This window comes from Diprion similis, chromosome 14, assembly GCF_021155765.1.
Source record: "Diprion similis isolate iyDipSimi1 chromosome 14, iyDipSimi1.1, whole genome shotgun sequence".
NCBI classification, from domain to species: domain Eukaryota; kingdom Metazoa; phylum Arthropoda; class Insecta; order Hymenoptera; family Diprionidae; genus Diprion; species Diprion similis.
The window spans coordinates 1,832,862-1,860,830 of NC_060118.1; the positions used below are offsets into that span (position 1 = coordinate 1,832,862).

Genomic DNA, 27,969 nt, shown 5'->3' on the forward strand with positions numbered 1-27,969 from the left:
CAACCTCCTCCTGAAACCGCACGTGTTATCACAATACAGGCCCGCACCGCGAAGGTCATCCCGATAATAGTTGCAAACCCAGATATCAAAGTAGGCTACCTTAAACACATTAATTTAGGCAACAATGTTCTTTGTGGTGAAGCAATAGTTCGAAATCAGAACGGCATCGCTTATTCCTACGTGTTCAATTGCAACGAATCTGTCGTAGAGATAGTATGTCCAACGGCAACCCTGAAAGAATTCGACGAACCACTGAGCACAGCCATGCCCGAAATTAAGCCTACCCCGTCGAATAATTCTGACAAAAATAATGGACAAAAATCCCCCCTTCCTACCCAAACCACTTCTCATAATAATTCATTCATTCTTTCCACTAATAATCACATATCCCGTCCGCCCCATTACCCCCCCTTCAACCCCCGCCAGCTCACTGACCTCGCACATCAGCAACCTGAGCCCCGCATACCTGATAACAGTGCACCTCGTCGTGGCGCCGCAACAGTACTCTTAACTGACAGTAGGTCAGAGAGATTGGACACACTAAAGAATAGTGTGTGCCTCGATCATCTAAATGACACCGAAAAACAATCAACACTCGACCTGCTAACAGAATTTAACCATCTTTTCTATCTCCCGGGAGATAAATTAGGCCATACCAATCTAACCCATCACACTATCCCCACGACAGACGACACACCAATTCACACCAAACAATATCGTTTTCCAAAAATCCACAAAGAGGAAATCGAATCCCAGGTCAATAAACTCCTTCGGCCAGACCTTATTAAACATTCCGCATCTCCTTATAATTCTCCGGTTTGGATCGTCCCCAAAAAACCCGATATTGACGGTAATAAACGATGGCGCATGGTGATCGACTACCGAAAGCTCAACGAAAAAACAATCGGCGACGCCTATCCAATGCCCGACATCACCGAAATTCTTGATCAACTTGGCTCAGCTAAATATTTCTCTACATTCGACCTTGCTTCCGGCTTTCATCAAATTCCCATGCACCCCGATCACAGTGCAAAAACTGCGTTTTCGACGCCCCGGGGTCACTATGAATTCTCCCGAATGCCCTTCGGGCTAAAAAACGCCCCTGCCACGTTCCAAAGGCTCATGGATCAAGTCCTGCTAGGCTGACAAGGCAATGAGATGTTCGTATATTTGGATGACATAGTTATTTACGCTCGAAATTTACAAGAACATGAAATTAAATTCAGAAAATTGATGAAAAGACTAACTGAAGCCGGCTTGACTCTGCAGCCAGACAAATGCCAATTCCTGCGCAAAGAAGTCGTTTACCTTGGTCACCTTATCACTGAGTCAGGAGTTAGACCTGACCCCGGGAAGTTAGTAGCTGTGAAAGAATATCCTGTCCCGAAAAATCCCAAAAATGTTAAACAGTTCCTCGGTCTTTTGGGTTATTATCGCAGGTTTGTCCCAAATTTCGGAAAAATTGCAAAATGCCTCACTAACCTAACCAAGAAGGATACCCCTTTCATTTGGACATCCGAACACCAATCTGCCTTCGAAACCTTACGTGATTGTTTATGCAAAGAACCAATTCTCCAATACCCGGACTTCAGCAAGCCGTTTACGCTCACTACCGACGCGTCAAAATTCGCCATCAGTGCGGTTCTGAGTCAAGATAAGAACGGTGCCGACTTACCAGTAGCGTACGCATCCCGAGCACTCAAATCCGCTGAATTAAATTACTCGGTGCCCGATAAAGAATTTTTAGCCGCCTACTGGAGCATCAACCACTTCCGCCCCTACATCTACGGTCAGAAATTTACTTTAGTTACAGACCACGAGCCCCTCAAGTGGGTAAAAAGCGTTGAGAAGCCTAATTCTCGTTTATTACGATGGAGTCTAGAACTAGCAGAATACGATTTTGATACCAAACATAAATCGGGAAAAGCGAATGTCAACGCCGATGCTCTATCAAGAAACACGCCGCCTGACGTCGCACAAATCCTTCCTATAGATGCAAAACGCCCTCGTCCCACGACCGAATCCTCTGACAGCAGACCGAAAAAACGCACCAAAGAGACCCATCAGTACCCCCGACACCCTCAACAGACCACAGACGAATCTACGAACCCGGCCCCGCTAAAATGCCCAAAAATCTCACAACCCACCTATCAAATGATATACCCCTCTGATTCTTCTGATCTCTCAGATGACGAATCCAGCGACAAAGAAACCGCAATGCTTTTTAAATCTCCCCCCTCCATCGCATGTCCGCACCCGGTTCATCCCTATCCGAAACGCCATCGAAAAACGAATTCCTCTACAAACCCTGGACCACGTAAGAGACCACAGCTGAGCTATTTTTCGGATACTTCAACTAGCTCAGTTGACCTACAAACCCCAGAGACGAACTCAGAAATTGATGACATTAATTCGGCTACCGATTTACCTAGCTCCCCTCACATTCACAACCCTTCCTATAGCGATTTCCTTATAGAATGCAACACGTTCCCTCTTATGCGTTATAAATATATTAAAGAAATAAAAGCCGACCTACTACAGCAAAAAGATAATTTAGCTCACTGTATATCAGCTGATTGCCAAATGTCAAAAGGAATCGCGTCACAGCTAAGAGAACGTAAATTCATAAATCGCGAACAACTTGGAGAATTCAATCCGACTGTGACTGACGTTATTTCTACCACTCACGGAAACCGAAAAATTTATAACCTAGTGACAAAGCCAAAGTACAATGACAAACCCTTACCACACGTTTTTTTTGATACCTTGGTCAACTTTAGGAAAACCTTGGAAGAAGATGGTGTAAGATCTGTCTCAATCCCGTTAATAGGCTGCGGACTCGACAAACTAGAATGGAGCACGGTGCGCAAAATGATCCACTATATTTTCAAAGATTCAAAAATTAATATCACCGTTTGTCGCCTTGACCCTCCGCTTTCAACCCCCACACACCACGACGACACAACGGTGTCCGTTGATAACGCCTCACCTGACCCCATCCCTTCCACATCTGGTAACCCCGCTCCCTCTCTTCGTCTGCCGCGTAAGAAACCGCGACCTCCGACCAAATCAGTCGCACCTCTCGCGACCCCACCTCCCCTCCCAGCCACGAACGTCGTCATGCCCCCGCCTGTAGGACCCCCGCGTCGTGCTAAGAGACGCCCAACAGCTGTCCCCAGGCCAGCGAACTCTACTACTCACCCCCCTCCACCTCCTTCCTCCCTGCCCACACTGGCCTCTGATAACGACAACAGCTCCAACTCGCTTACGGATACCGAATACCATACATGCGCCCGACAATCCGACTCCGATATGGAAACCATACACTCTGACCATGACATTGACCCCAATGTCGACGACGATTTGACCGATACCTCCCACGATTTCACGAACTTTGTTGACAACTTGGACGACATACCGGTAGCTGACAATGTCAAAGACACCAATGATGGTCTTTTGATGCTCAAAACCAATTATGCACACTTTATATCAACAGACTGCTCTTGGACTAAAGGCATATCATCTCAACTTGCCCACGATAATATCGTTGACCCAGATATAGTTATGAGGCCCCGTCCACAGAAATTTGATATTATCGAATCCAAGCATAACAGCCGACGGATCTTTACTCTAGTACTAAAATCAAAAGAATCAGATAAAAGCAACCGATATGATATTTTTCAACTCTTGTCTAAACTGAAAACAGTCTTGACCGATTCAATTCCGAAATCCCTCGCTTTCCTAATAACGGACGATAGTTTAGGTGGACTCGATCCTCGTGTTATCCGAAAACTCTTATCTTACCTTTTCGCAGACTTACAAATTCAAATCACGCTTTGCCGCAACACGACTGTCACCCCAGACGAATGTTTACGTAAAGAAATAATTAAAGAATGCCACGAATCATTAATTGGCGGTCATCAAGGCGTCACAAAAATATACAACCGCATTAGACAAAAATATTTTTGGCCGCACATGAAAGAACAAATCCAAGACTTTATAAGAACTTGTGAGAGTTGCCAAAGGAAGAAACTAGTAAGAGTAAAAACCAGGTTGCCGATGGTGATAACAGATACTCCTGCCGATGCATTCGACAAAGTAGCACTAGACATCGTTGGACCTCTCCCCCTTACTAAGTCAAACAACAAATACCTTTTGACGATACAATGCAACTTGACGAAATTTCTGGACGCCATCCCTTTACCTGACGCCACTGCCAAAACAATAGGTGCAGCATTCGCGAAAGAATACATTACACGTTACGGTGCCCCTCGAGCAATACTTACAGACCAAGGACAGAATTTCATGAGCACAGTTATTAAGCAACTTTGTAAACTCTTTAAAATGAAACAAATTCGAACTACAGCTTACCGCCCACAATCTAACGGATCGCTAGAACGCAGTCACCTTGTTCTCACTGAACACGTCAAGCACTACACGAATGCTGGGAAAGACTGGGATGAATACATCCGCTTTGCTATTTTCTGTTATAACACCGCGAAGCACGAAGGCACTAACTTCACTCCCCATCAGCTAATTTTCGGTTTCCATGCCAGACTTCCGACAGACGCGAACCCTGCCAGCGCTTACACCCGTTCCTACGATTCGTTCCTTCTAGATTTAATCTCCAACCTATCCAGCATACGAAAAAACGCCGCGGCTAACCTCATTTTAGCAAAGCACCGTTCCAAGACGTACTACGACCGTCGTACCAATAACCAAAATTTCGAAGCAGGCCAAAAGGTCTATCTACTAAACGAAACCCGATCTAAATTTGACGACCACTATAAAGGAGCATATACGATCAAGCGCATAATTGACGATATCAATGCCGAAATTTTCATCACCCCCCATAAGACCAAAATTGTCCATCTGAATAAACTCAAATTAGCACAGGAAGAAAGTGATTCAAATTAAACCACCTTTAGAAGCCAACAGCCGTATATTATCAATCTACCCGTAACTGCATCATATTACGCCTCATGCCCTGAATGACGTGCTCAAACGCTCAGCCGATCTAAGCACACACTATCGTACTCAAAGTAACATGCATCGCCTCACCACCAACCTCAGCTATGGCGGAATCGTCTTCGCGTCCCTCTCAGCAGTTTTCTTTTGCTACAAACTCTCATTATTTAGAAGAATCTCAAAAGTATACTCTTCCTGTAAATCCAGGCGAATACGCCACAACCTCGACTCACCTCATCCAAGACCCCAAATCCTTTCCCACCATGCCATTTCCCACCCTCACCTAGAAAATAGGTCATTCCCTAAGGACCTGTCTCCTCGCACTTCGTCGCTGCCCCGAGCTCATTCAGAAATTGAAATGATGGAAATGTCCAAGCTACGACAACACCCACGTAAACTGCCCCGCGATCAGAGCCTTGACGCTAGTTCCGACTCCCTCTTCATCTGGACAGACTAAGCCCTCTACTACATATTTATAAGAACATATCCATTGTTATGCCCAAATATCATTCAATAAAAATGTCTCAAATTACGCTATTATAATAACCGTATACACTATCTACAATTATACCCCTGACATTGTCATTTAACTTTGACTTGTATCTATATTATCTACAATCAAAACCCTAAAAAATTATAATTAAATTATAATTGGACCTTTATAATATGTAACTACTACACGCTTAAATTATAAGAACATACCAATTGTTACAAAAAAAAAAAAAAAAAAAAACATTTCTGCTAAAAATGTATACTAACCCGCTTAAACGCGCATTACCCTAGGCGCTATACTCTTTAAGGCAAACTATATTGTAATCTTTCGTAAGTGAGTCGATACATTACCCAAAAAATTCGGTTTTCCTTCGAACATTCGGCTCTGTACCCTCACCGAATGTTCTTCCCGAAGGGGGGGCGTGTTACGTCCGACGTCCCGCCTCACGTTTCTCCCACCTTCCTCGACGCTTGTCTTTACCTACCATTCCTACACTCCATATCTTGTCATCCTTTTTCCATCTTGGCTTACACCACTCGCTATCGCCCTTACCTTGCTATTTCGATCCCCCTCTACCCTGTATCCTCGCTCATTTTCTCATGCAAAAGACTCACTCTTATTCCAACGCTCTTACCTCTTACATTCAACTTCAACTCCCGTTCCCCAAAACCATTCCCTCAACTACTCCTCATCGACTTCACTCAATTTCCAAATCAAAATAAAAGTTATAATCATTCTCTAATTACTGTTCTTTTCCTTCCGTTCCCTGAACGAAGACATCGACGACTACCAACCAACAAAAATAGCACCCGAACCAACACCATCGGGTGGGTACATGGACTGCCGTCCCCCTGTACCGTAACACACAGATGGGAGTTTTAAAATTATTTTTTCCATAATCCTGAAAAAATGTCCTATCAGAAACCGCTGTGAATAGGCGAGATGCCGGAAACCGTCAAATTGTCTATTTTTCTAATTAAAAATAAAATCAGGAGCCTGTCGACACAGTAGGGACTTCAAATAAAAATTTGAAAAAATTAGAGAATTTTTTTTCTCCATATTTGGAGCCGATCTACAACCATCCAACCTTAAAATTCCACAAAATCCATTTAACGACCACCCTGATGCATACCCATGCACAGCTCGTTCAAAACAGTAATCACACAGCTCGAGCAGGTTGAGCCACTGCAAGTAGCCCCAAACGGAAGTGTCAAACGATTCATCTTTGACTTGTCAGTGATATGAAGAATCAAAGGAGTACCACACCTCCCGGTCGCAGCAGATAGTAGCTGGATGAAAAGATCCTACAGACCTGAAAAATACGATTCGCCGTCTAGTGTTGGGGTTTTAGTTCATATAGAAAAGGAACTTATAAAAATTAAAAAAAATTTGGTTCGACTGTTTCAGATGCATCGCACGACCTCCATCACCGGCACCGATTTACAAGTGCAGACTCCGGGCGCCCCAGAAAAATCGTTACAACTTTGAAAAATATCAATATTTTTTAATAATAAAAATTGTTTTTTGAAGCTTAAATATAATACACTATCGTCTCAAAATTTTGTTTACCGCAATCATTTTCTTCCCTTTCAAAAAAATTGCTGAAAAAACCCTTTTTTTCGGCTTCTAAAGCAGACTGCTGCCTTAAAAATTGGAGGGTAACTAGAGATCTTCCAGTATGAAAAGCAGTGGAATCGCTGAAGGATTTATGTAAAGCATGGAAATGTACCGTGTAGTGTATTTTCTACTTATAGCGGATGGCGACAGCATCGTCTCCAAAAAAATTCTCGAATGCAACCCATACGATGACTATTATGTGAAGAAAGTTGAGTGAGCAAACCATCTATTGCCAAATCTCACCACTAAGATCAAGTAAGCTGTAAAAACCAAATTGAAAGCCGATTTAAAGACTAAAATCAAGGAAATGTTAGCTGCCAAGAAGTCTGTCGGAGAGTGGAGAAAGGTCATTGAAGGCAGTACACTAAAGATTCGTATAGCCGTGGTGAAAGCGAGGCAGTACCGCATGGCCCAAGACGTCTCATTATGAGCATCTGAGGAAAGATTTGGCCAATATTCCAAGTCATGTCTTCGGTGAACACAAAAGGTTTGCTGAATTGGGATACTTCTGTGATGGCATTCCGAAAGAGGGCGAAGAAAACGTTGCGCCAATTCTAACCGAGCTAGGATTGTACGACAGGGGATCTTTGAAGCAATTCCACAATCGAGTTGACATGTTAAGAGTTTGCTGTAGAATGTCATCAGCAACACTGTCCAAAGCTACAATGCTTTCGTCAACAAGTTCATCGGAGGAAATCGTATTCATTTCAAAGGAAGAAATTCTTACAATGCTCGATGCGCTGGGGCTGTTATGCAATTCAACACACAGGAGTCATACTCAAAGTTCAGTGCTGCGATGAAAAAAAATTCAACTACCCTGATCCATTAATTGCAACCAAGGAGTGAAGCAAAAAATGTCAAACGCTTGGAATAGGATAAGATGAGATGCGAAGAACCCGAACACAAGTACGTGTCAGCAGGATCTTCTCAACAAAAGTCTTGTTCAGACCAAGAGTATGGTCCAAATTGAGAACGCCCCGATTTTGCCGAGGCCGAGTTCAAAGCGCAAGTTCAGTTGCATTTTGAAAAATTAGCAGAATAGCAGGCAGAACGAGATCTCATTGGAGTTCGAACAAGAGGCCATGGTGATAGTCGTGAATGGAAATCTCTAGGGAGGAAATTACTCACAGTATCCAATTTTAGAAAGGTCTGCCGCAGTGTGAATCTATTGTACACAGCAGGTAGGAAACAGATGTAATAATTTTTGTTTAATATCACTGTATTGTAGATATTGCTATAAAAATATGTCAGTATCAGTAGTGGCAATAATGCACTACCGCTGAATTTTAAGTACAATCGATTTCTTTAACTATCCCAATCATGATATGAATTGAAGTAATGCATAAGACTAAGAAAGCTTATATTACAGTTTATTCCCACATATTGTATGGCTGTTGTACTTTAGCGTGTAAAAGCCAGGCTTTCTCAGCAGCGTAATGAAGCTTTGATTTCAATTTTCTAGATGAGGTACCTTGATCTTCAAAAGACTATGCTGTGCCAGGTATAGACAGAACATGATGGAGATCTGCGGCTGAGTCGCTTCACGGCTTCAACACAGCTTGGAAGCTCGAAAGGGACAAAATAAATCTGGCCAGGGCTCCTAGAAAGCACTGACAATGAGCTAAAAATGTATAAAATTGCACGAAGTGAATAGAGCGACAAATTTGAGGTAGTCCAGAATGTGTACAGTTACAGCTCAAAAACGGTGCGATGTGGGAGACTACACCCCGACAGTGATACTCTGCATCTATCGAAATGGCACACAGATGATATGGAGTGAGTACAGATCTTCATGATCATTCTGGATGATAGATAGACGGAGCTCAACATACCATATAGGTAACCATAAATCTCTGCATCTAATTTTCTCATATTACAAGTCCTACGAGATATTGGAAAGCACTTTTTGATACAATTGTTTCTTATTTACAGGAACTCTAACGTTGAAGGTCGATTGATATATTTGGCTAGACACGTGATTTTGAGAGGACCACGGGCTTGACAGTACAAGAAGCAAAGCATGCAGCATTGTTTGCTATAATTATTTAAATGACGTGGTCCTTAAAAACGTCATTTTTGAACTTGAACCGACTGCGCACCCTCCAGGTTGGTTCCAAGAAAGTAAAAAGAAATTTGTCAAATATTTCAGCATTAAAGTTCAAGTATAAAGGGTGCCTGTAAGCATAAGTTCAGTCAAGACTTTCGTATTTGGGCAGAAACAACTAATCAAACGAAAAATAGAATATTGCATGAGCTATTTGAACAGTATTGCCATTGTAGCGGGGAAATGAAGAACAAATCATAGCTTTGTACATTGATGCTCATGAAACAATTCAAACTGTGACAGAAAAATTCATTGAATATTGAAGATAAAAACGAGTCAAATCATTTGTCATTGAACCTTTAGTGGTCACACATGGGTACAATTGACCCAGAAGTTTTAAATGTTTGCTATGTGAAAACTACCAGTCCGATCAGAATTAAAAAAATACTGAAAATACTTCATAGATTGTGAAATATGGGTGAAAAGTTGATATGTCAAAGTTCAATGGCAACATGTTAAAAAAAAATGGTGAAAAGATTAATTTGTCAAACTTACACCTTTTCGCTTAAAAATCACAACCTTTTGTTTTCTAGTATTTTTTAGTCAAATTTTCACGGAAATATTCGTTAGACATGGTATTCTCAGAAAAAATAGTGGTATAGTGTGCGTTTGAACTGGCAGATAGATATTTACTGGATCATAAATATGTGGGCCTCAAGTGAGGCCAGCATTAAATTTACCCAGTGTGACCATGAAGGGTTAATAACAAACCAATCAGTCATTATTCCCAATTTGCACTCATCACTTATCGGCATTATTCAAAGAATTTTTCTAATTTTTGTGGATCCGGTTTGGGGGGAAGCAGAACCGATTAAAGATCATATTTGTGAGGACTACCCTAATAATGCGTGATATTTTTTTGTTGAAATATTTTTGAAAACATTTTTGCAAATTCGTTGTAATTATGATATGGCAAGGATCATAACATTTATTTCTGATCATAAGTTGCGAGAGACTGTGATCTCTGCAAGAAATATACTGGAATAAAAAAATTGGCAAGTTATAAGCCTGTATACTTCAATAAAAACCCTAAATGTGTAATTCTGTTCTATTTTGAAATATTCATGGATCTATCAGCTAATTCTATTCTCCTTACAGACTATTGTCAGACTACGTTATAATTTCGAATAATAAAATACTTATTTGTAAGCATAATACGATAGTGTTGTTGGATATCAAGTAGTTTTCTGTTTCGGAATACACCAGACAATTACATCCAAAAAATTGTATTTTATTAAGACTGAATCAATCTCTGCTACCGTAGAAGTCATGTTCTGCTAATGTGTTCGTAAAAGAAAAAAATTCAAAAATTTGGGACCCCTGAGCTTCCGACAGAGTTCCTACGTTGACCACGGGTCAACTCTGCCGTCCACTAAAAAGATGGCGGCTGCTATAGTTCATTCCTAATCAAAAATATGTCAAGCAGGCATCCAAATTTGATTCTAGATTGTTCAATCACGCTTAAATCGTTATAATCAAAAGATTCACCAGGTGACTGCGATGTTTCACAAAATCGAATGAAATTTAACAAAAAAAAAAATGAAAATAGAACCAAATTAAAAAGGTAATCTACACTTTACGGTACCCTACTTTCTGAACCTGCGTGACTTACAACACAAAATCAAAGTTCGAAGAGCACAGTATTTGCTGTAACACACTGCCTCTATTATCTATTGTTGAATTTAAATGAGCATAAAAGTTGTTTCAACGTGAATGTGAAATGCTTAGAAACTGTCAGTGAAATTTATGAAGGCAAAAATTGCTTCAACATAATGCCTATAAATTATATGATTTCTGAATTGTACAAAAATGATTCAAAGTTCAAAATTGCCCCGAAATGAATACAATTAAGCAAAAAGATTCGTGTGTGATGATTCGATGAGTTCACCAAGTACTCTACCATCAATTTATCCCTATCTAGAGCCAATATCCATGTTATTTGGCGCGTCTCAGAGTCGCGCTGCTCGTCATTCGTTGTTCGTCGTTTGCCAATCAATCATGATCGTGTGGTCAGCCGTGGGTCCATGTAAAATAGTCGTATATCCCTTTCAGTCGATAGCCGTTGCCAAATGCGTTGGTATTCGTGTTTATACAGTCACAACGACAGGCCTAGTTCTATGAACAATCCAGCCAGCTGACTGTTACAATATAAAGTATTTTTTTTTATTTTACTTTCACTAAACGTTCTTTATACCTGGAAGTCACATCTGACACTGGAAAATTATAACCAATGAAATCGAACTCATTATCGGATAAAGATTTGCGCTATAAAATTATTAAAAACCACAGCATCTGAGGGTTGATGCAGTGCTCAACTCGAAAACAATACACAAATCACTCGACTTGTTTCACAGTGTCATAAAATTTTCGAAATAGGATTCTTAGAATTATGATAAGGGAAAGTGAAATAATTACATACCATTTCCGGTTGCTGTTATCAGCCCGCTACCGAGCTGCCTGAGTTTGCTGAAGGTAGTACCACTTTCGTCCGGGGTCACAGATCCTGCTGGTCCCGATTCTGGCTGGGTAGTGACCATCTTTGAGGAGAGAAAATGAAGAAGTTTTATTCTTTGTATTATTTACTTTAATTTCCGCTGTAAAAATTATAGTATGAAAAAGAAATTATATTCCCGCGAACAGTAAAGCATGAGCTTAAGGATACACCAGGTGCACAGTCCAATTAAAACAACAACCAAATGGAAGAACTAAAAAATAAAGACTACAGTAATACGACTATAGTTTATGAAGCTGAATTGGGTAAAAACAACGTACGTTGTACATCAAAGGTCAAAACGAAACCGATTACGGATTCACGTGGAAAGAGCTCTGTTATCAATCCCTTTCGAGATACCACACTCTTCTGCCTGTTTGTGAATACAAAATCTGTACTATGTACTGTAACGAATGCGCGTTGTTAAGACCTTAAGTCGTGTAAGAACGCTGTACTGGTGAGTTCTCTAATCCTTAGTTCTAATGATTGAGATGTATTCATATTTCGAATAGGGACTTTGTTCAGTTCCGGAAGTAAACACTTAGTTAGTACCGTGTTCTAATGATCTAGTTCTGAGTTGTGGTAATGCCGTAGGACTTTCGTTCGCCACAATGCACTTAAGTTCTTGGTTCGGTTGTCGATACTGGTCAGCGTCTCAAGTTTTTTTTTTACCGTAGCATCAGGAGCAGTGTTAGACTTTCTCTCCTCTCTCTGAGCCTAACGTGGTATATCTATTGTTAATACCCTTCTAGCAGCCGCTGGGTTTTATGCCGTTGCTGCACCACAGCGGAAAGCTTGTTAGGCCGTTCCTGTGTTCCTGATTAAACCCTGATTAACAGTTCACGGGGCTTGACCTCGTTGCTGTAATTAGTTGTCAGTTTTATAAAGCTGTCCTCGTTTCCCTTATTTGAAATACCAATTTGTTATGCAGTGTTAGTCAGCCAGAAAGCAAGTACTGCCGATTTGAAAGTGTTTTAAGAGAATTATTATAATATCAAAATCAACACGAAACGTGAGTCATGTTCGAATCATACCATAACAATTCTCTTATTTTGAAATGCCTAAATGCTGATGTAATTCTAAAATGAACTGAAAATTTGCAGTCATTTATAGGTGAAGTTTCTGATTGTGTGTTTCATCTTTTACGTGAATTTATGTGGTTCTACATCCTCTTCAAACAAGTAAACTAGCCACGTTCCTTAGTTTTTTTCTATCTAAGTTTGTTTCTGTTTAAATTGACGTTTTGCCTAATTCTTAATGAACTGAATTTTTTTTTTTTACTGGAGCGTACCCTCGCTATCGGTGACACCTCTGGCTATCAGAATGGTGAGTTAGCCAGTCACTTTGACATGGGGCTGCCAATTCGGCTGACGCGTCTTATTGGGTTATACTGTCGTCGTAGTACTGTCTTAGTGGGCAAGTAGGCTGAGTTCCCCCTTCTGTTGGTCCGTTGTGTCACCCAGCCGTGGTCGTTACCCATGCGGTACTGTCGGTATCGGTGCGACGGCGTGTTAGCGTTCTGTATGCACGGCATTCGGTCCGGTCAGTTAAAGTGCTTATAAAGACACGTTGAACACCTCGAAAATGCAGGGATACAAAACTCCTATACCACTCAAGCGATTAGAGTGAAACTTGGGAAGTTAATGCCTTATTTTGGCAAAAAGTGGAGCGTCCTTTTACTTTTTCCAAATCTTGAGAAAGTAAAAAGACGCTCCACTTTTTGCCAAATTAAGGCATTAACTGCCCAAGTTTTATTCTGATCGCTTGAGTGGTATAGGAGTTTTGTATCCCCGCGTTATCGAGGTGTACAACGCGTCTTTATAAGCACCTTAACCGAACCTGTTACAGTACCAAAGCTTCATAAATCACAGTTCAGTTTGTTTGTGAAAGTGTTACGTTCAGCCCCCCCCCCCCCCCCAGTCTATACGTTCCTTCAATTGCTCCACATTTTTGAAATGAGGTACTCTATACCGTGCGTCCTTTTATCATTATCACCTCATCGTCAGTTCCCGCACTGAGTGAGCAGGCCGCTCGCTACCCTGCTAGTTGCGATTTGTTCCATTTTCCTTGCAACGATCAATTTCTTGTTCAGATTTTATAAGAGCACTTTTCAAATCCTTTACAATAAATCATCTATACTGCCAATGATTCACCTCCCTTAACATCAGTTCGTTTTATCTCCACTTATCATGTGCGATGCGTGTCATTAACGGGTCACGAACGAAAAATACGCTGTTATCACATCACAGCTGGGTGCGGATGCGGTTACCGATAGCCGCTCGTCTTAACTATAGCCATCTATTATCACATCCTAGTTGAGCAATTCGCTGGAATATCAGATTCATTCTACTCCGCTAACTTCATATTATGAGTCGATATGGCTAAATATCTCTTTTCATACTGAGAATCTATCTCGGAATAGGTCTAGGCAAGCGCCTTGATTGAAAAGCCCGATAGGCCCGATCATAAAGAAAGTTGGTCAGGCGGATACATCAACTTGGACTCTGAATATCCTCTACAATATAAAATATCTGTAGCCATAGCTTTCTAAGATTGCTGCCTCAATTTCTAACATCCAAAACGTAGATCCAAGAATTTGAAATTGTCGATACTACTCTCCTAGCAGACGGTCAGCCTCGAAAATTGTTTTATGTTATAAAAAAGAGACACTCCATCATTTATACAACACCATAAAATCGAACAGGAATAATGAAGGTGGAAAAATTATGACTTCAACTCCTTGCTTTGAAGAATTGTCCCCTAGAATTAAACAAACTTCAATAAATGTGAAAATCAATGTCACTTATAAGTTTGACTTTGATAACCCCTCAGTCATTACTACCGTAAATAACTAGTATGAACGCAACATCAAAGAACTGAAACATATTAGTAGGAATTAAAATAGTATTGATAGAATGCCGGTTCTGGCCCGATTAGTGTTAGTGCGTGTACGTGTGAGTTGTGTTAGGGTTAGTGTGTTTGTGTGTCAACCCCTGCTGTACCGACCGAAAGTCAAACAACCACCTTCACATGTGAGTCCAAAGTCCTGTGCGTTATCAACCACGTGACATTCTTATCAAAAGAAACGTAGAGTTCCAAAGTCCGATGTCCGATTCGTTATGAACCACGTGGCATTCCAAAATTAATAGTTCCAAAAATTGTTTTCTCGTCAAACCAGATGCTGGGTTGAACCTTGTGACATGCCGTTCCCATAATATCAAACCACGTGACGTTCTTTATGTGAGTTCAAAGTCCAGTATGTTATCAACCACGTGACATTCTTATCAAAAGTCTAAAGTCCGATGTGATATCAACCGCGTGACGGTTTTTTTCCCCACCAAATGCGTGTGGTAAGGACGTTATAAAAGCCACAACCTGGAATTTCATCGTCAGTATAGAGCTGTTCTTCCTGGAGACTTGAATCAACTGCACAGTAAGCATCAAAATTATGGATTTGGCAAAACTTAACGTGGTTGCACCGATGAAGACGTCTCGCACCGATGAAGCCTACTTTGATTACCGTGTCAGTGAAATCCGTCAAGTCAGGTCGAAATTCGGGGATAAAGTAGTCATGAACTTGGAGAATTCATTGACGGTCTTCCTACCTAATCGATTGACGAAAACTATTCAAGAAGACGAAAAGCTGCTGCAGCAGATGGTGACAGCCGCCGACGATTCTCGATAACACCTGCGATATCTGGGTGGGCAGTACAACCGACTTGAATTCGTGTGAATGTAATTTAAATATCACAGTAAAAATTTTGTAACTCGCACTTCGAATATTCAATAAAAAGAATCACACCTATTCGTATTTTTTCATTCAACATTAAACCATCCTGTTCACACTTATCCCGACATGTACCAATAAATTGATAATCAACTCAGGTTCTGTTTTTTCAAATCAACTTCAAATTGCGCTTTTGAATCTAAGAAACTACTGCTCTGAATATCACTGAGAAAATAAAGATGAAGATTGTCAAACTGTATTTTAATCTTGTTACTGTAACGTGAGATTTGAGCGGACTTCATCGAGGATAGAATGCACGGCTGACCAAAAGCTGAAGTGGTTGTATACAGTCAGAGGCTCGTATCTACGGTGTTAGGTTACTATCGTTCGAGTACAGCTCGGTCAAGGATGGGAACCAAGGTCGAAGGATACATAGGTTTGGTATCAAGATTTCAACTCTAGCCATCATCTATTCTATCTGGGAAAATGAGTAAAAGACTTGGTAACAAAAATATTTTGTAACGTTTGCTCTGTTTGGCCTGCAATTTGCAGTCCAGACAGTGCACTAGAATCTTTGCCTTTTTGTTACAATATTTAATTTATATTTTTATCAGAAGAAGACATTTATCTAGGTGGTGAACACCGGTACTAGGAGTGCATCTAGAGTGTCGTGTATTCCCTACATCTAGGCTCGGGTTTGATCCGTTGCCGGTGCAAACGTGGGTTTGATCCGTCGCTGTCTATTGATTTAGAAAAGCGCGGGTTTTATCCGTTGCTTGGAATTGATATTGTTCCCTGGCTAAGCGCGGGTTTTATCCGTTGCTTTTGTATGAGCGCGCATTTCACTCGTTGCTCCTAGCGAACTGAAGTCAGCGAAATGAACAAATTTCCAGATGGATTTCTATCGAACAATACAAATCTTCAATGTAACTTTTAATCTGCGATTTTTACAGTATTATCAAAACAATACTAATACTAAGGTTGATAATGCACCTGTACAGATTTTAGGCTATGCCCGTTATACCTAAAGTGCGCCTCCGCTTTTACCACTACCGATACTAATAATCATATGTACAGTTCCGGTTAACTGTCAACCGTAGTTTAATAATCAAATTTCTATGTGAATTTAAACAAAATAAGTACACGTTAGCTTTCGTGATTTAAATAAAAGAAGTGGCTCTCGTTTAGCCTGGATCGTAGTTTATAATATTAAATTTAGTCATTTACTAACTAACTCTTTTTTTTATTTAATTGTGGCTCTCGGTTAGCCTGAATCGTTAGCTGCTACTTTAATTACTCTGTTCTGAATCAATTTGCTTCTAACCCTTAATTCTAGTGCAATCCGGAGATCGCCTCGGGATCGACTCCTGCGTTCAAGATAATGTTTGAGTCAGCCCGGGTGATTCCGTGGATCTACTGTCGATTATTGATTTCTGTGGTAGGATAAAGGTTTCAGGGTCTGTCTTTCAAATCGAGCAGTTGGAACTCAGTTGTCCCTCTGTCGGTTGGTCAATGTGGTTGTTAGCGTCCTTCCTTATCGTCGTCAGTCGCGTCTATTCCTCAGTGGCGCTTTAACTGCGGCTCCGGTAAGCGGTGCTCACGTCCAGAATCCTCGGTGACGTGACCCAACATGACGATGTCGAGTTGGACACGTTACAATATATATATATTAGGGTGGGTCAAGAAAACCGACTATTTTTTTGTTCACCTTATACTCTGAAAAATCGGTTGCTATACACCTCAAAAAATACTCACCAAATATGAGCTCTTAATTTTGATAGGAAGGTCCTCCGCTTTATAGTTTTCCATTTGTTCCTCGGTATTAGAAACGAAAATTTATATCTCTCTATTAATTGTTCGTTAAAAAATATCTCTCCTCACAGTCTTGTAGGAAATTGAACGCTCTACAAAAAAGGTCCTTTATAATTTTTCCATAAACCTCACCGTTTGAAAGATATCAAAATTTTTTTAATGAAATGCGCAGTCCATAGTTTTGTAGGAAATTAACTGTTCTACAAAAATGGACTCTTATGATTTGTCGATTAAATTCAGCGTCTGAAGATATTTATCGTCAAACTCTAATGGTTGCAAATTTTAACAGTTTTTTATTGATAATTCAAAAAATTTTAATTCAGTCTATGACTTTCAGGGAAATTTATACAAAAAAAAAACAAAAGAAACAATTTCAACTATTTTTCTAGTTTTTCTTTTAGTTGTAAACATGCTTAGTTACATCTATAAAAAAAAAATTAGAGCATTATTTCTGACTGCGAGTCAATGCTTCATTAAATCGTGAAAAAATAACGGTCTTGTTAGAAATTTATAATAAAAAGTATCAATATTAAAGAAAAAAAATAATCCATTGGTTATTAAAAAGTTTTTTTCATTTAATTATCAAGTAAGTTCAAAAAAAAACAACACCATCGGGATTTTAAATTATTAAAGATAAAATTTAGAAAAATATCAGAATAACAGTTTTAAATAAATTTTCGAACAAAAAACTTCTTTATGATAGTTATTTTCACGATAGAAACTCAAATGCGTATAAATTTCCCTGAAAGTCATAGACTGAATTAAAATTTTCTGAATCATCAATAAAAAACTGTAAAAATTTGCAACTGTTACGCCCCGACGTACTGCCTAGGCGAACCTTTTTTTTCAATCCTATATAGCGACCAAAGACGGTTTATTTCAATAAAACATCTTGAACATTTGCGAATAAGCTGCAGCGCAATAAACAGCGCTAAAATAACAGATTGTTTAAACAGGGGATTTCCACCCCTCTTAGAGGAAGCCACGCACAGCCTCAATATTAGTTTTAGTTTAGGGTCATTTAGCAGTACCAAGAACTGAAATATGAAGTGCGGACATGAAACGCAGTGGCACTTAGCCCAAAAGTATCTTCTTTTTCTAAATCAAAGTTACCATTATTAATAATTAGGCTAAACCGACTATACAATATGTACCAAATTAAAATTGGCTATTTATTAAGATGTATGGACGAATGTGTGAGAATTACACCTAAATATCTTTTGCTTATAATTAGAGTATGTAACCGACGAGATTGAGAATCGTCGGAACACAGTCTGAGCACTCGAGTCGGACCCGGAAAAACCCTGACCATGCCGATTCTGGCACTGGGAGGTCGCCCTTGCACCTCATTGGCTAATTACCGTTGTAACTTAGTTGCACCGAGGGTTCTTGGACCGTCAGGCCCAAGAAACCATGTCTTTCGTCTGTCAAGTCGCGAGGTGCGTGGACGTCAACCCGGGTCAGCCCTTCTGGTCGATAGTAGTGTTCGGAAAATCTTCGTTGTGACCTCAAGTACCAAGCTGATTCGTCATCTTCAAGCTTTCAATTTGTTCTGTGAATTGCAAATACTTTTTATCACCTAACTTCATTTCTTTCCTGTTCTGTACTAACTCTCTTATTTTCGCGAATAGACATTTTTATGATATTCATTTCCTTAAATTTAAAATCAAATTAAGCTCCGCCCTGATTCTCAAGAATCAGGTAAAGTCTAAGTGTTCGACTAAAATAATTAATAATAACTTCACGTCAACTCACATTAATAATCCACCAAATAACTTCTACGAAATCCGAATACTCGTCTACATCTGAGGTGAGGCTCTGCTCCAGTTACCAACGACACGATCCTACAAAAATACCGGTGTACCGAAAGGTAGGTCCTTCTTAGTTTTAATTTTTATTCAGTGCCGTGACTTGGGTGCATAATTGATTATTATCTTCAATAGTCATAAACTTCCATCGCTCTCCACACGTTCACCCTCCCACGTAACACAATCATTGGAGTTTGACGATGAATATCTTTGAAACGCTTGATTTAATCGACAAATCATAAGAGACCATTTTTGTAGAATAGTTAATTTCCTACAAAATCATGGACTGCGCATTTCATGAAAAAAATTTTTTAAGGAGTCATAAAATTCATAAGCAAAACAGAAATTTGTCTTAAAATAATCAAACTTAAACCTTTTTTGTGGAGCGTTCAATTTCCTACAAGAATATGAGGAGAGATATTTTATAACGAACATTTAATAGAGAGATATGAATTTTCGTTTCTAATACTGAGGAACAAATGGAAAACTATAAAGCGGAGGACCTTTCTATCAAAATTAAGAGCTCATATTTGGTGAGTATTTTTTAGAGGTGTGTAGCAACCGATTGTTCAGAGTATAAAGTGAAAAAAAAAATAGTCGGTTTTTTTGACCCACCCTAATATATATATATATGGGCAGATCCATTACTTTTCGCAGAAAAGTTGCAGGGGTGGGTCATCGATTTGGCTGCTGATTTTTTTTGAAAGTAGATCAGAAGAGAAGGTGATCTTGAAAATTTTAGCTCGATAGGCCCAAATCAGGCTGCTGGAGAATTTTTTGAAATTTAAAAAAAGTCGATTTTTGAGTCATTTTTGTTAGGATAGCAAAGTATCTGACTTATCGACACCCTACAATATCGATCGTTAGATCCTCGGGTCGACTGGATTCAACCCCTTCCGGTGCGAGCCAGTCTGAATCTCGCTGCCGTCCGACGCGCACACGAGGTTGTGCAAATCCACGCGTATTTTGTAAATCACAAATAAAGAAACTTGTGTCATATAATAAATAGACGCCTGAACAATTTATTCACCTGCCCAATAGGTTATGGGCCCAGGATGCTATATAACTCGCGATAAAATAAGGATTCAAGTCGCAAGTGAAAAATTCGGCGGCAACGTGGCCGCGACGTGTAGCGAAACGTGAAAATATAATAAAAAAAAAAAAAGTCGATATACGGGAAAACCGTTTTGAACAGACTCAAGTGGAGTGAATAATAATTACGAAATAAATTATAAACAAGAGTATCGATATGACGTCACTAACAAAAATCGAGCCGCTAAACGCGGAAAATTACGATACGTGGAAACTCCAAATGGAGGCGATATTGGTGAAACACGACACGTGGTCATACGTAGACGGTACAAAAGTTTTACCAAGCACTGGAGACACCGAAATCACAGCCTGGAAAAGTGCAGACGCAAAGGCGAAAGCTGATATGATTTTATCGATCAGTCCATCCGAGTTGAACATCATTCGTGGGTGTAGTACATCGAGAGAAGTGTGGTTGAAAATAGAGTCGACTTTTCAGTCAAAAGGTCCAGCGCGAAAAGCGACATTGTTAAAAACAGTGATTCTCTCGAAATTAAAAGAAGGTGAAAGTGTACGACTTCACTTGACTGAATTTTTTGAAGCCGTCGCGAAATTAAAAGAAATCGGTTTAGAGATTAATGACGAAGTGTTGACCATCTTGCTGCTTTATAGTCTGCCCGACTCGTTCGAGAACTTCCGTTGTGGCATCGAGACGCGTGACGAGTTACCGAAACCCGAGATACTGCGAGTAAAAATACTCGAAGAATTCCAGTCGAGAAAATCGACCGAGAGCGAGGCAGATACGAGCGCAATGTATGCGAGAAACTCGAAATTTCGACAATTTAAACACGTGTCATATGAGCATCGCGAGAAACCGAAAGAGGAAAAAGGTGAGAGTCAAGGTCAACCGCCGAGAAGACCGCAATGTTTTCGATGTGGAAAAATCGGTCATATTGCTAGAAATTGCAACGCGAGATATCCGGCGAACCATAGAGTGAGTGCGCGACAAGCAGAAGACGATGAAAATCAACCGGAGTTTTCGGATAACGCGAGTGGCAATTTAGCGATGCTGAACACGGTGGAAACGGTAATGTACAGTCGCGAGAGAATAAACGGCGATGTGTGGTGCTTGGACAGCGGATGCACCGCTCATATGTGTACCGAAAAAGAAAAATTCGAGAAAATCGAGCACGTGAATAAAACATTGAATTTAGCGAACAGTGAATCTACAAGCATTACCGGTGCGGGCAACGTGAGATTATCGGTGAGCAACGGCAAGAAAGACACAAAAATAAATTTCGAAAATGTTTATTACGTTTCCGACTTACGTACGAATCTGATATCGATATCAAAAATCACAGATCACGGGTACGAAGTACTGTTTCGAGAAAAAGACGCGATAATAACAAGCAAAAATGGAGCGATTATTTTTCGAGCAAATAGAGTCGGAAACCTGTACTATGCGCGAAAGGGAAATAGTGGAATTGACAATGTAAACAAAGCAGCAATGCTATCGAGCTATAATGAGTGCGAGACAGTCGAACGTGGAAAGAGGGACAATACAGTGAGTGAAGTAAACAACGCGACAATGTTAGCGAGAGGTGCGAAAAACAATGTAGACGAGTGGCACCATAGACTTGGACATTCAAACGAGAAGGATTTACGGAGCATGGCGAAGAGCGGCGTAGTTCACGGATTAAAGCTTTATAACAAGCAGTGGATGTCGAAATGCGAGGTGTGTATACTCGAGAAGCAAACTCGTCTCCCGTTCCCGGAAAACACAGGTAAACGAACAGAAAATCTACTGGAGATCGTGCATACAGACGTCTGCGGCCCGATGAGAAATGCGTCATTCTCCGGAGCCAAATATTTTGTAACATTCATCGACGACAAGTCGCGTTGGTGTGAAATATTTTTCGTGAAAAATAAAAGCGACGTTCTCGGCGCATTTAAAAAATACAAAGCCGCGGCTGCGAAATTAACGGGTAGAAATGTCAAAGCACTGCAGTCCGACAATGGTAAAGAGTACTGCAATAAAGAATTTGATCAATTTTTGGAGCAAAACGGGATCGCAAGAAGGCTCACGGCACCGTACACCCTCAACAGAACGGCCTGGCTGAGAGAAAAAATAGAACACTAGTCGAAATGGCGAGGTGTATGATGCGTCAAGCTAACGTTCCCTCGACATTCTGGGCAGAGGCGGTAAATACGGCGTGCTATGTAAGAAATCGATGTGTAACGAAATCATTAAACGGAGAAATACCGTATAAACTTTGGAAAAGCAAAACGCCGACGGTGATATATTTTCGAGTGTTCGGTACGAAGGCATTCGTGTTGAATAAAAACAATCAAAAGGGGAAATTCGAGTCACGATCGGAAAAGGGTGTTTTCGTGGGATATTCAAACGAATCAAAAGCTTATCGCGTGTGGCTACCGAAATCGCGTAAAATAGTCACGAGTCGAGACGTCTCATTTGCAAACGAATTAGTGTTCGAGCGCGAATATCAAGAATTTCTCGAGAACGAAAATAACGAAGAGCCGAGCGCGAAAATCGAGTTAAATTCAAACGAAACCGAACCGAAACAAGGGACAAGCGGCGAAAAATACGAAAATCCCTCGCTCGAGCCGCGAACGCGTAAACGCAAGGCAGTGGCGGTGGGAACCCCTGAACCGTCTAGAGCGTCGAAACGCGGTAGAGGACGACCAAGGTTACTTCGCTCCGGATTGGTCGGAAGACCTAGAAAAACATATCATCCACCGGCAAACGACGAAGAAGAAGACAACGAGCAGAGAGAAGACAACGAGAACGACAACAATTCGAGCGATGATTCCGAGCCAGCACAAGAAGAGCTGGAGGACGAAGTATTCACGGAGTGCAATCTTACAACAACGCACGATCCAATAACGTGGCAAGAAGCTAAACAAAGCGACGATGTCGAGGCCTGGCGAACAGCTTTAGAAGACGAATACCTCGCACAGATACGCAATAACACATGGGAAATCGTGCCAAGACCGGATAACCGCAAGGTAATTAGCAGTAGATTCGTCTTCCGCACTAAAGAAAATGGACTCGCCACGAAAAAGAAAGTACGTCTCGTTGCACGAGGATGCGCGCAACGACCGGGAGAAGATTTCCATGAAACATATTCTCCAGTGGCGAGCGCCACCTCAATCCGAATCCTAGCGGCGCTGGCAGCAGAACAAGGCCTACAAATCCATCAAATGGATGTAGTAACAGCCTATCTCAACGGCGAACTGGAAGAAGACGTATACATGGAGGTACCCGAACTACTACGGGAAATCTTAACGAAAATTACGGCAGGGAAACGTGTTGGTTCAAGCGCTGAATTGATACGTAGAAAAGACATTTTAAAAATCTCTGAGCGCTGGTTGGCAGACCTAAACAAAGACCAAGACAGTGTATGCCTACTAAAAAAGGCACTCTACGGACTGCGACAATCGGGACTTCAATGGTATCGCAGAATTACAATGAAACTGAAGCAACTTGGGATGCAACCAACGGAACAGGATCCATGTTTATTTATATCGCAACGGAAAAATCGAATGATGATAATTTCGATATACGTCGATGATATATTGATTGCAACGAATGATACAAACTGGCTGAAGGACATAAAATACTTGCTAGCAGAATCATTCGAAATGAAAGATCTGGGTCCTGTAAACTATTGCCTCGGAATCGAGATTCAGCAGGGAGAAACCGACAACAGCGTTTGCTTAACGCAACGTAAGTACACTGAGGAAATTCTCGAACGCTTTGGAATGCAAGACTGCAAACCAGCAAAGACTCCGATCGACACCAACGTACAATTGACTAAACCATCGCAAGCAAATGAAAAGATAATGAAGCAATACCCGTATCAGTGCCTCATTGGAGCGCTGATGTATCTCGCAGTAACGACGAGGCCTGATATAGCTTACGCGGTGAACTTCATGAGCCAATTCAACACCAATTACTCTGCGGAACATTGGGTGGCAGCTAAAAGAATTCTCAGATATCTGAGAGGTACCGCAGATCATGGACTCCAGTACCGCAAGACAACTAGACAGCTGTATGGAGTGGTCGACGCAGATTGGGGAACAAACATCGTCGATAGACGATCGTATTCTGGATACGCGTTCATCCTCGCAGGAGCAGCGGTGTGCTGGGAAGCGCGAAAACAACGCACAGTCGCACTATCAAGTGTAGAAGCCGAGTATATGGCAATGTCTGAGGCAACGAAAGAATCAATCTACCTCAAAAGCCTATTAAGCGACATGCATATACCATGCGACCACATTACGCTGTACAACGACAATCAAGGAGCGCAACGATTAGTCCACAACGCCGGTGTGCATCACTCACGGACGAAGCACATCGACTTACGACATCATTTTATCCGAGATCATTGCGCATCGGGCTCGATCAAGTTGCAATATATGTCAACTAACGAGATGCCGGCAGACATTTTGACAAAAGGATTAACCGGACCTAAACACGTGTTGTGCCAAAATGGACTTGGAATGATCGAATTACGCGAGTGAGGATACAACTTTGTGGGGGAGTGTTAGGATAGCAAAGTATCTGACTTATCGACACCCTACAATATCGATCGTTAGATCCTCGGGTCGACTGGACTCAACCCCTTCCGGTGCGAGCCAGTCTGAATCTCGCTGCCGTCCGACACGCACACGAGGTTGTGCAAATCCACGCGTATTTTGTAAATCACAAATAAAGAAACTTGTGTCATATAATAAATAGACGCCTGAACAATTTATTTACCTGCCCAATAATTTTCAAAAATTTATATATCAGCTTCTATACGACTTAGAGATTCAAACAAAGTGGCGTCCTTCTCTGTCAGCTTTATATTTTCAAGAAAAAAATAGTCAATCACTCCGAACTCATATCCGGCTAAGCTGGGAGCTCCCAACTGGACTGCTATTTTAATAAAATTTTCCTCATTTTCAAAAGGCTCTGAAATTTACATTTTTGGAGATCAAAGGATGGTTGATGGCTTATATTCTTCGTTAAGGTATATTCTGATGAAATATGCCCTGGTTTTGCTTGATTGCTGCCATTTCACTGAGATATCGCCGCATAAAGTAGGTCGATATTTGAAAAAAACGCTGTTTTCGAATAGCCATAACTTTTTTCTATCAACTCGAAATCCTTTGAAATTTTCACGCATCATACGTCATTGTATCCCTAAACAACCTTGAGCATGTCAACTTTGGCTTCGACCTGGTTTCCGAGCTATGAATTTTTGAAAATTTCAAATTTTCGATCTAATATGACATTTTTTTGTGGTTTATTCTAAGTTTCGACAATTTTACGCAATCAATTAATACTTATTCAGAATTATATAGTAGAGTAGGGGGCAAAATGAGCCAGCTAAAAAAAAAAAACTAAGGAAAATAAAAATTCACAGCAAGAAGAAAGAGTCAGATGGAATAATTATTTTCCTTAGTTTTCTTTCAGCTGGTTCATTTTACCCCCTACTCTACCATATAATTCTGAATAAGTATTAATTGATTTTTGGAGGGCCGCGTCCGTCCAACAGGCTTGAGTAGTGATACCGCGTTACACTCTCAGTCATACACTTACACTTGTCTCTAACATCTTACAGACACATTCAAATTGTGCCTCTGCGACGAAATTCACATTTCTATATTCAATACGGCACACGAAAACAAAACATTTTCGAATACAGGTTGATGAGAGAAATTAATGACACTGGTGTCAGGGTGGCTAGGTGGTCTAGTGGAGTACGTCTCCGGTAAAGCATCTCTAGATACCAGGTTCGATTCCTAGCTCCGTCATTGATTTTTCCAGTCAACTAATTAATATTCGAAATACATTTTTATATATTGCGAACCGTCAATCGATGCACGCCTACTGAGGATCGTGTCAGCAGCAAGGATGAGGACAAATGAGGCTTGCGATACGTCACGAAATTGAGGAATGGTTGAATCGGTGAATCAGGCTGCAAAGTAATAATTCTCCGAAATAAACAGAAGGAAAATTTGTTGGGCGCCAGGTACGCTGTACCACGATAATCTGAAAGATAATAGGGAAAAAGGGAAAGGGGAACTCGGTAGCTCAGTATTTGGCGGAGGGGAGTGGCCGGATAGTGAACGGACAACACACTATTCTATTATAAAAATTGCCCAAGAGTAAAGGTAACGAAATGTTAGTTTATTAAAAGGGACGGAAGTAGGTCTTAAAATTACCTAGATCGTACACAGTCCTTGAGGAAGAGTGGTGACAAAGAAAGGATAATTTAAAAGACTCGATACAAGAAACGGAAATAATAACGTAACGAAAATAAAACAATCTTCTCTGATCGAAATACACAGACGATGAAAAGAAACTCGTTACAAAATAAAGATAGTAACTTAAATGGCTAGAAACAATCTTCAAGGAGCGAGATACAAGTAATCTTGAACTTAATACAACGCGTGAATAATAAAGATAACTAAAATTGAAAGACAATCTTCGATAAGTGAGATACAAAAAAGTTTAACGGAATAAGGTACGGAACAAACGCAACGTGACAGCTGGTAACGAAAGACTCGATATAATGCAAAGGAGTCGTAAACAGGATATACAGCGTCAGCTGTAACAAGACTAGAACTCGTCTAATTACAAAATAATAGTAACATAAGTCTTAACGTTGAATTATAACCGGTAACGATATTTTAAACAATACGAGATATACGACTTATTGCGCACGCGCTGAATCTACATTAAAGTGGAGCGTACGGTTACGCGGCTTACGGCACAACGGGAAGAAGGTACGGTGACGTAGCCACCCAGGGACCGCTCGATTTATAACTCGACAGCTCTCGAAAGGCACAATGGCGTGGCGCGGCTTCGGTTCACCGCGATATTTCGATATCTCGAATTCAGCGCCACGCGGTAGCGGGAGATAGCGCGGGGACTATTCAAACAAGGACGCCACAAAGATGGACGCAACCGACGCTATTGCGCAATATTACACGATTGTTGCGCAATTATACAAGATACAATTTTTGATGAACGGTAACATGCTAACGAAATCAAATACAATATTTAGTTAGACGAGAACGATAATCGAAACAATATTTCTTCACGATATAACAGTTAAATTACCCGAAAACACAAAAAACTAGAATGACGCCGTCGCCACGCGGACGCGGGGAACGGGGGCCATGCGGGGTAAAATTAACAGAAAAATTCAGGAACAAAATTAGGGACGTTAGTAATTAGTTAGGCTCGTCGAAATGGTCATTAAATAAATTAATAAGCCACACGAAAACCAGAGATACGGAAAATTACGACCCAAACGGTCACCAAAACAAAAGATAAGCAATTGCGTCTCGGGGGTTCGAGCGATAACAAAAGCTCACTTACGTTAGTAGAACGGAATCGGTGTTTCACACACAATAATTAGAGTCCTGGTTAATAGTTTATGACACAGGCTCACTGAACGACACAAAAAGGAACGGTGAAAACGATAAAAAAGGTAAAATACGGTAACGATAAAAAAAAAGAAAGGGAACGATATACGATAACGGAACGCTAACAGCAAAAAGGCAGCAAGACCAAAAACACGTCTGATCAGACCAAGTCAAGATGCAGAAGTAAGTCGTTCGGGGACTCTTCGGCGCAGCGTCGCTGTTGCAGCGGTGTTGCCTGCCGAACTTCTTAGGCGGGACGTTAGTTGGCAGCACCTCCTGGGCATGATTTCTGGCAGGCCTCGCAGCACACGCAGCTTTCGCCGTGCCTAACCCCTTCAAGATGCGTAGGCGGTACTTTCAGCGGTACTGAGCCACTAGAGGGCTCTTTAATGTTCCCGAGGTTGTTTGTTATTATCACGTTACGGCCGTGGACATCCCTCATGAATGATCTGGCCGAATTTTAATTTCTTCGGACCA

General features: G+C 40.8%; 1 protein-coding gene across 1 annotated transcript in view; it reads right to left on the reverse strand.

Moving 5' to 3' along the window:
- LOC124414954 overlaps positions 1–11,719 on the reverse strand; it is a 256,017-nt gene extending 244,298 nt beyond the window's left edge. The window contains exon 1 of the mRNA XM_046896145.1: positions 11,602–11,719. Coding sequence (XP_046752101.1) covers positions 11,602–11,719 — 118 coding nt within the window. The remainder of the gene's footprint in view (positions 1–11,601) is intronic.
- Positions 11,720–27,969: the final 16,250 nt, after the last annotated feature.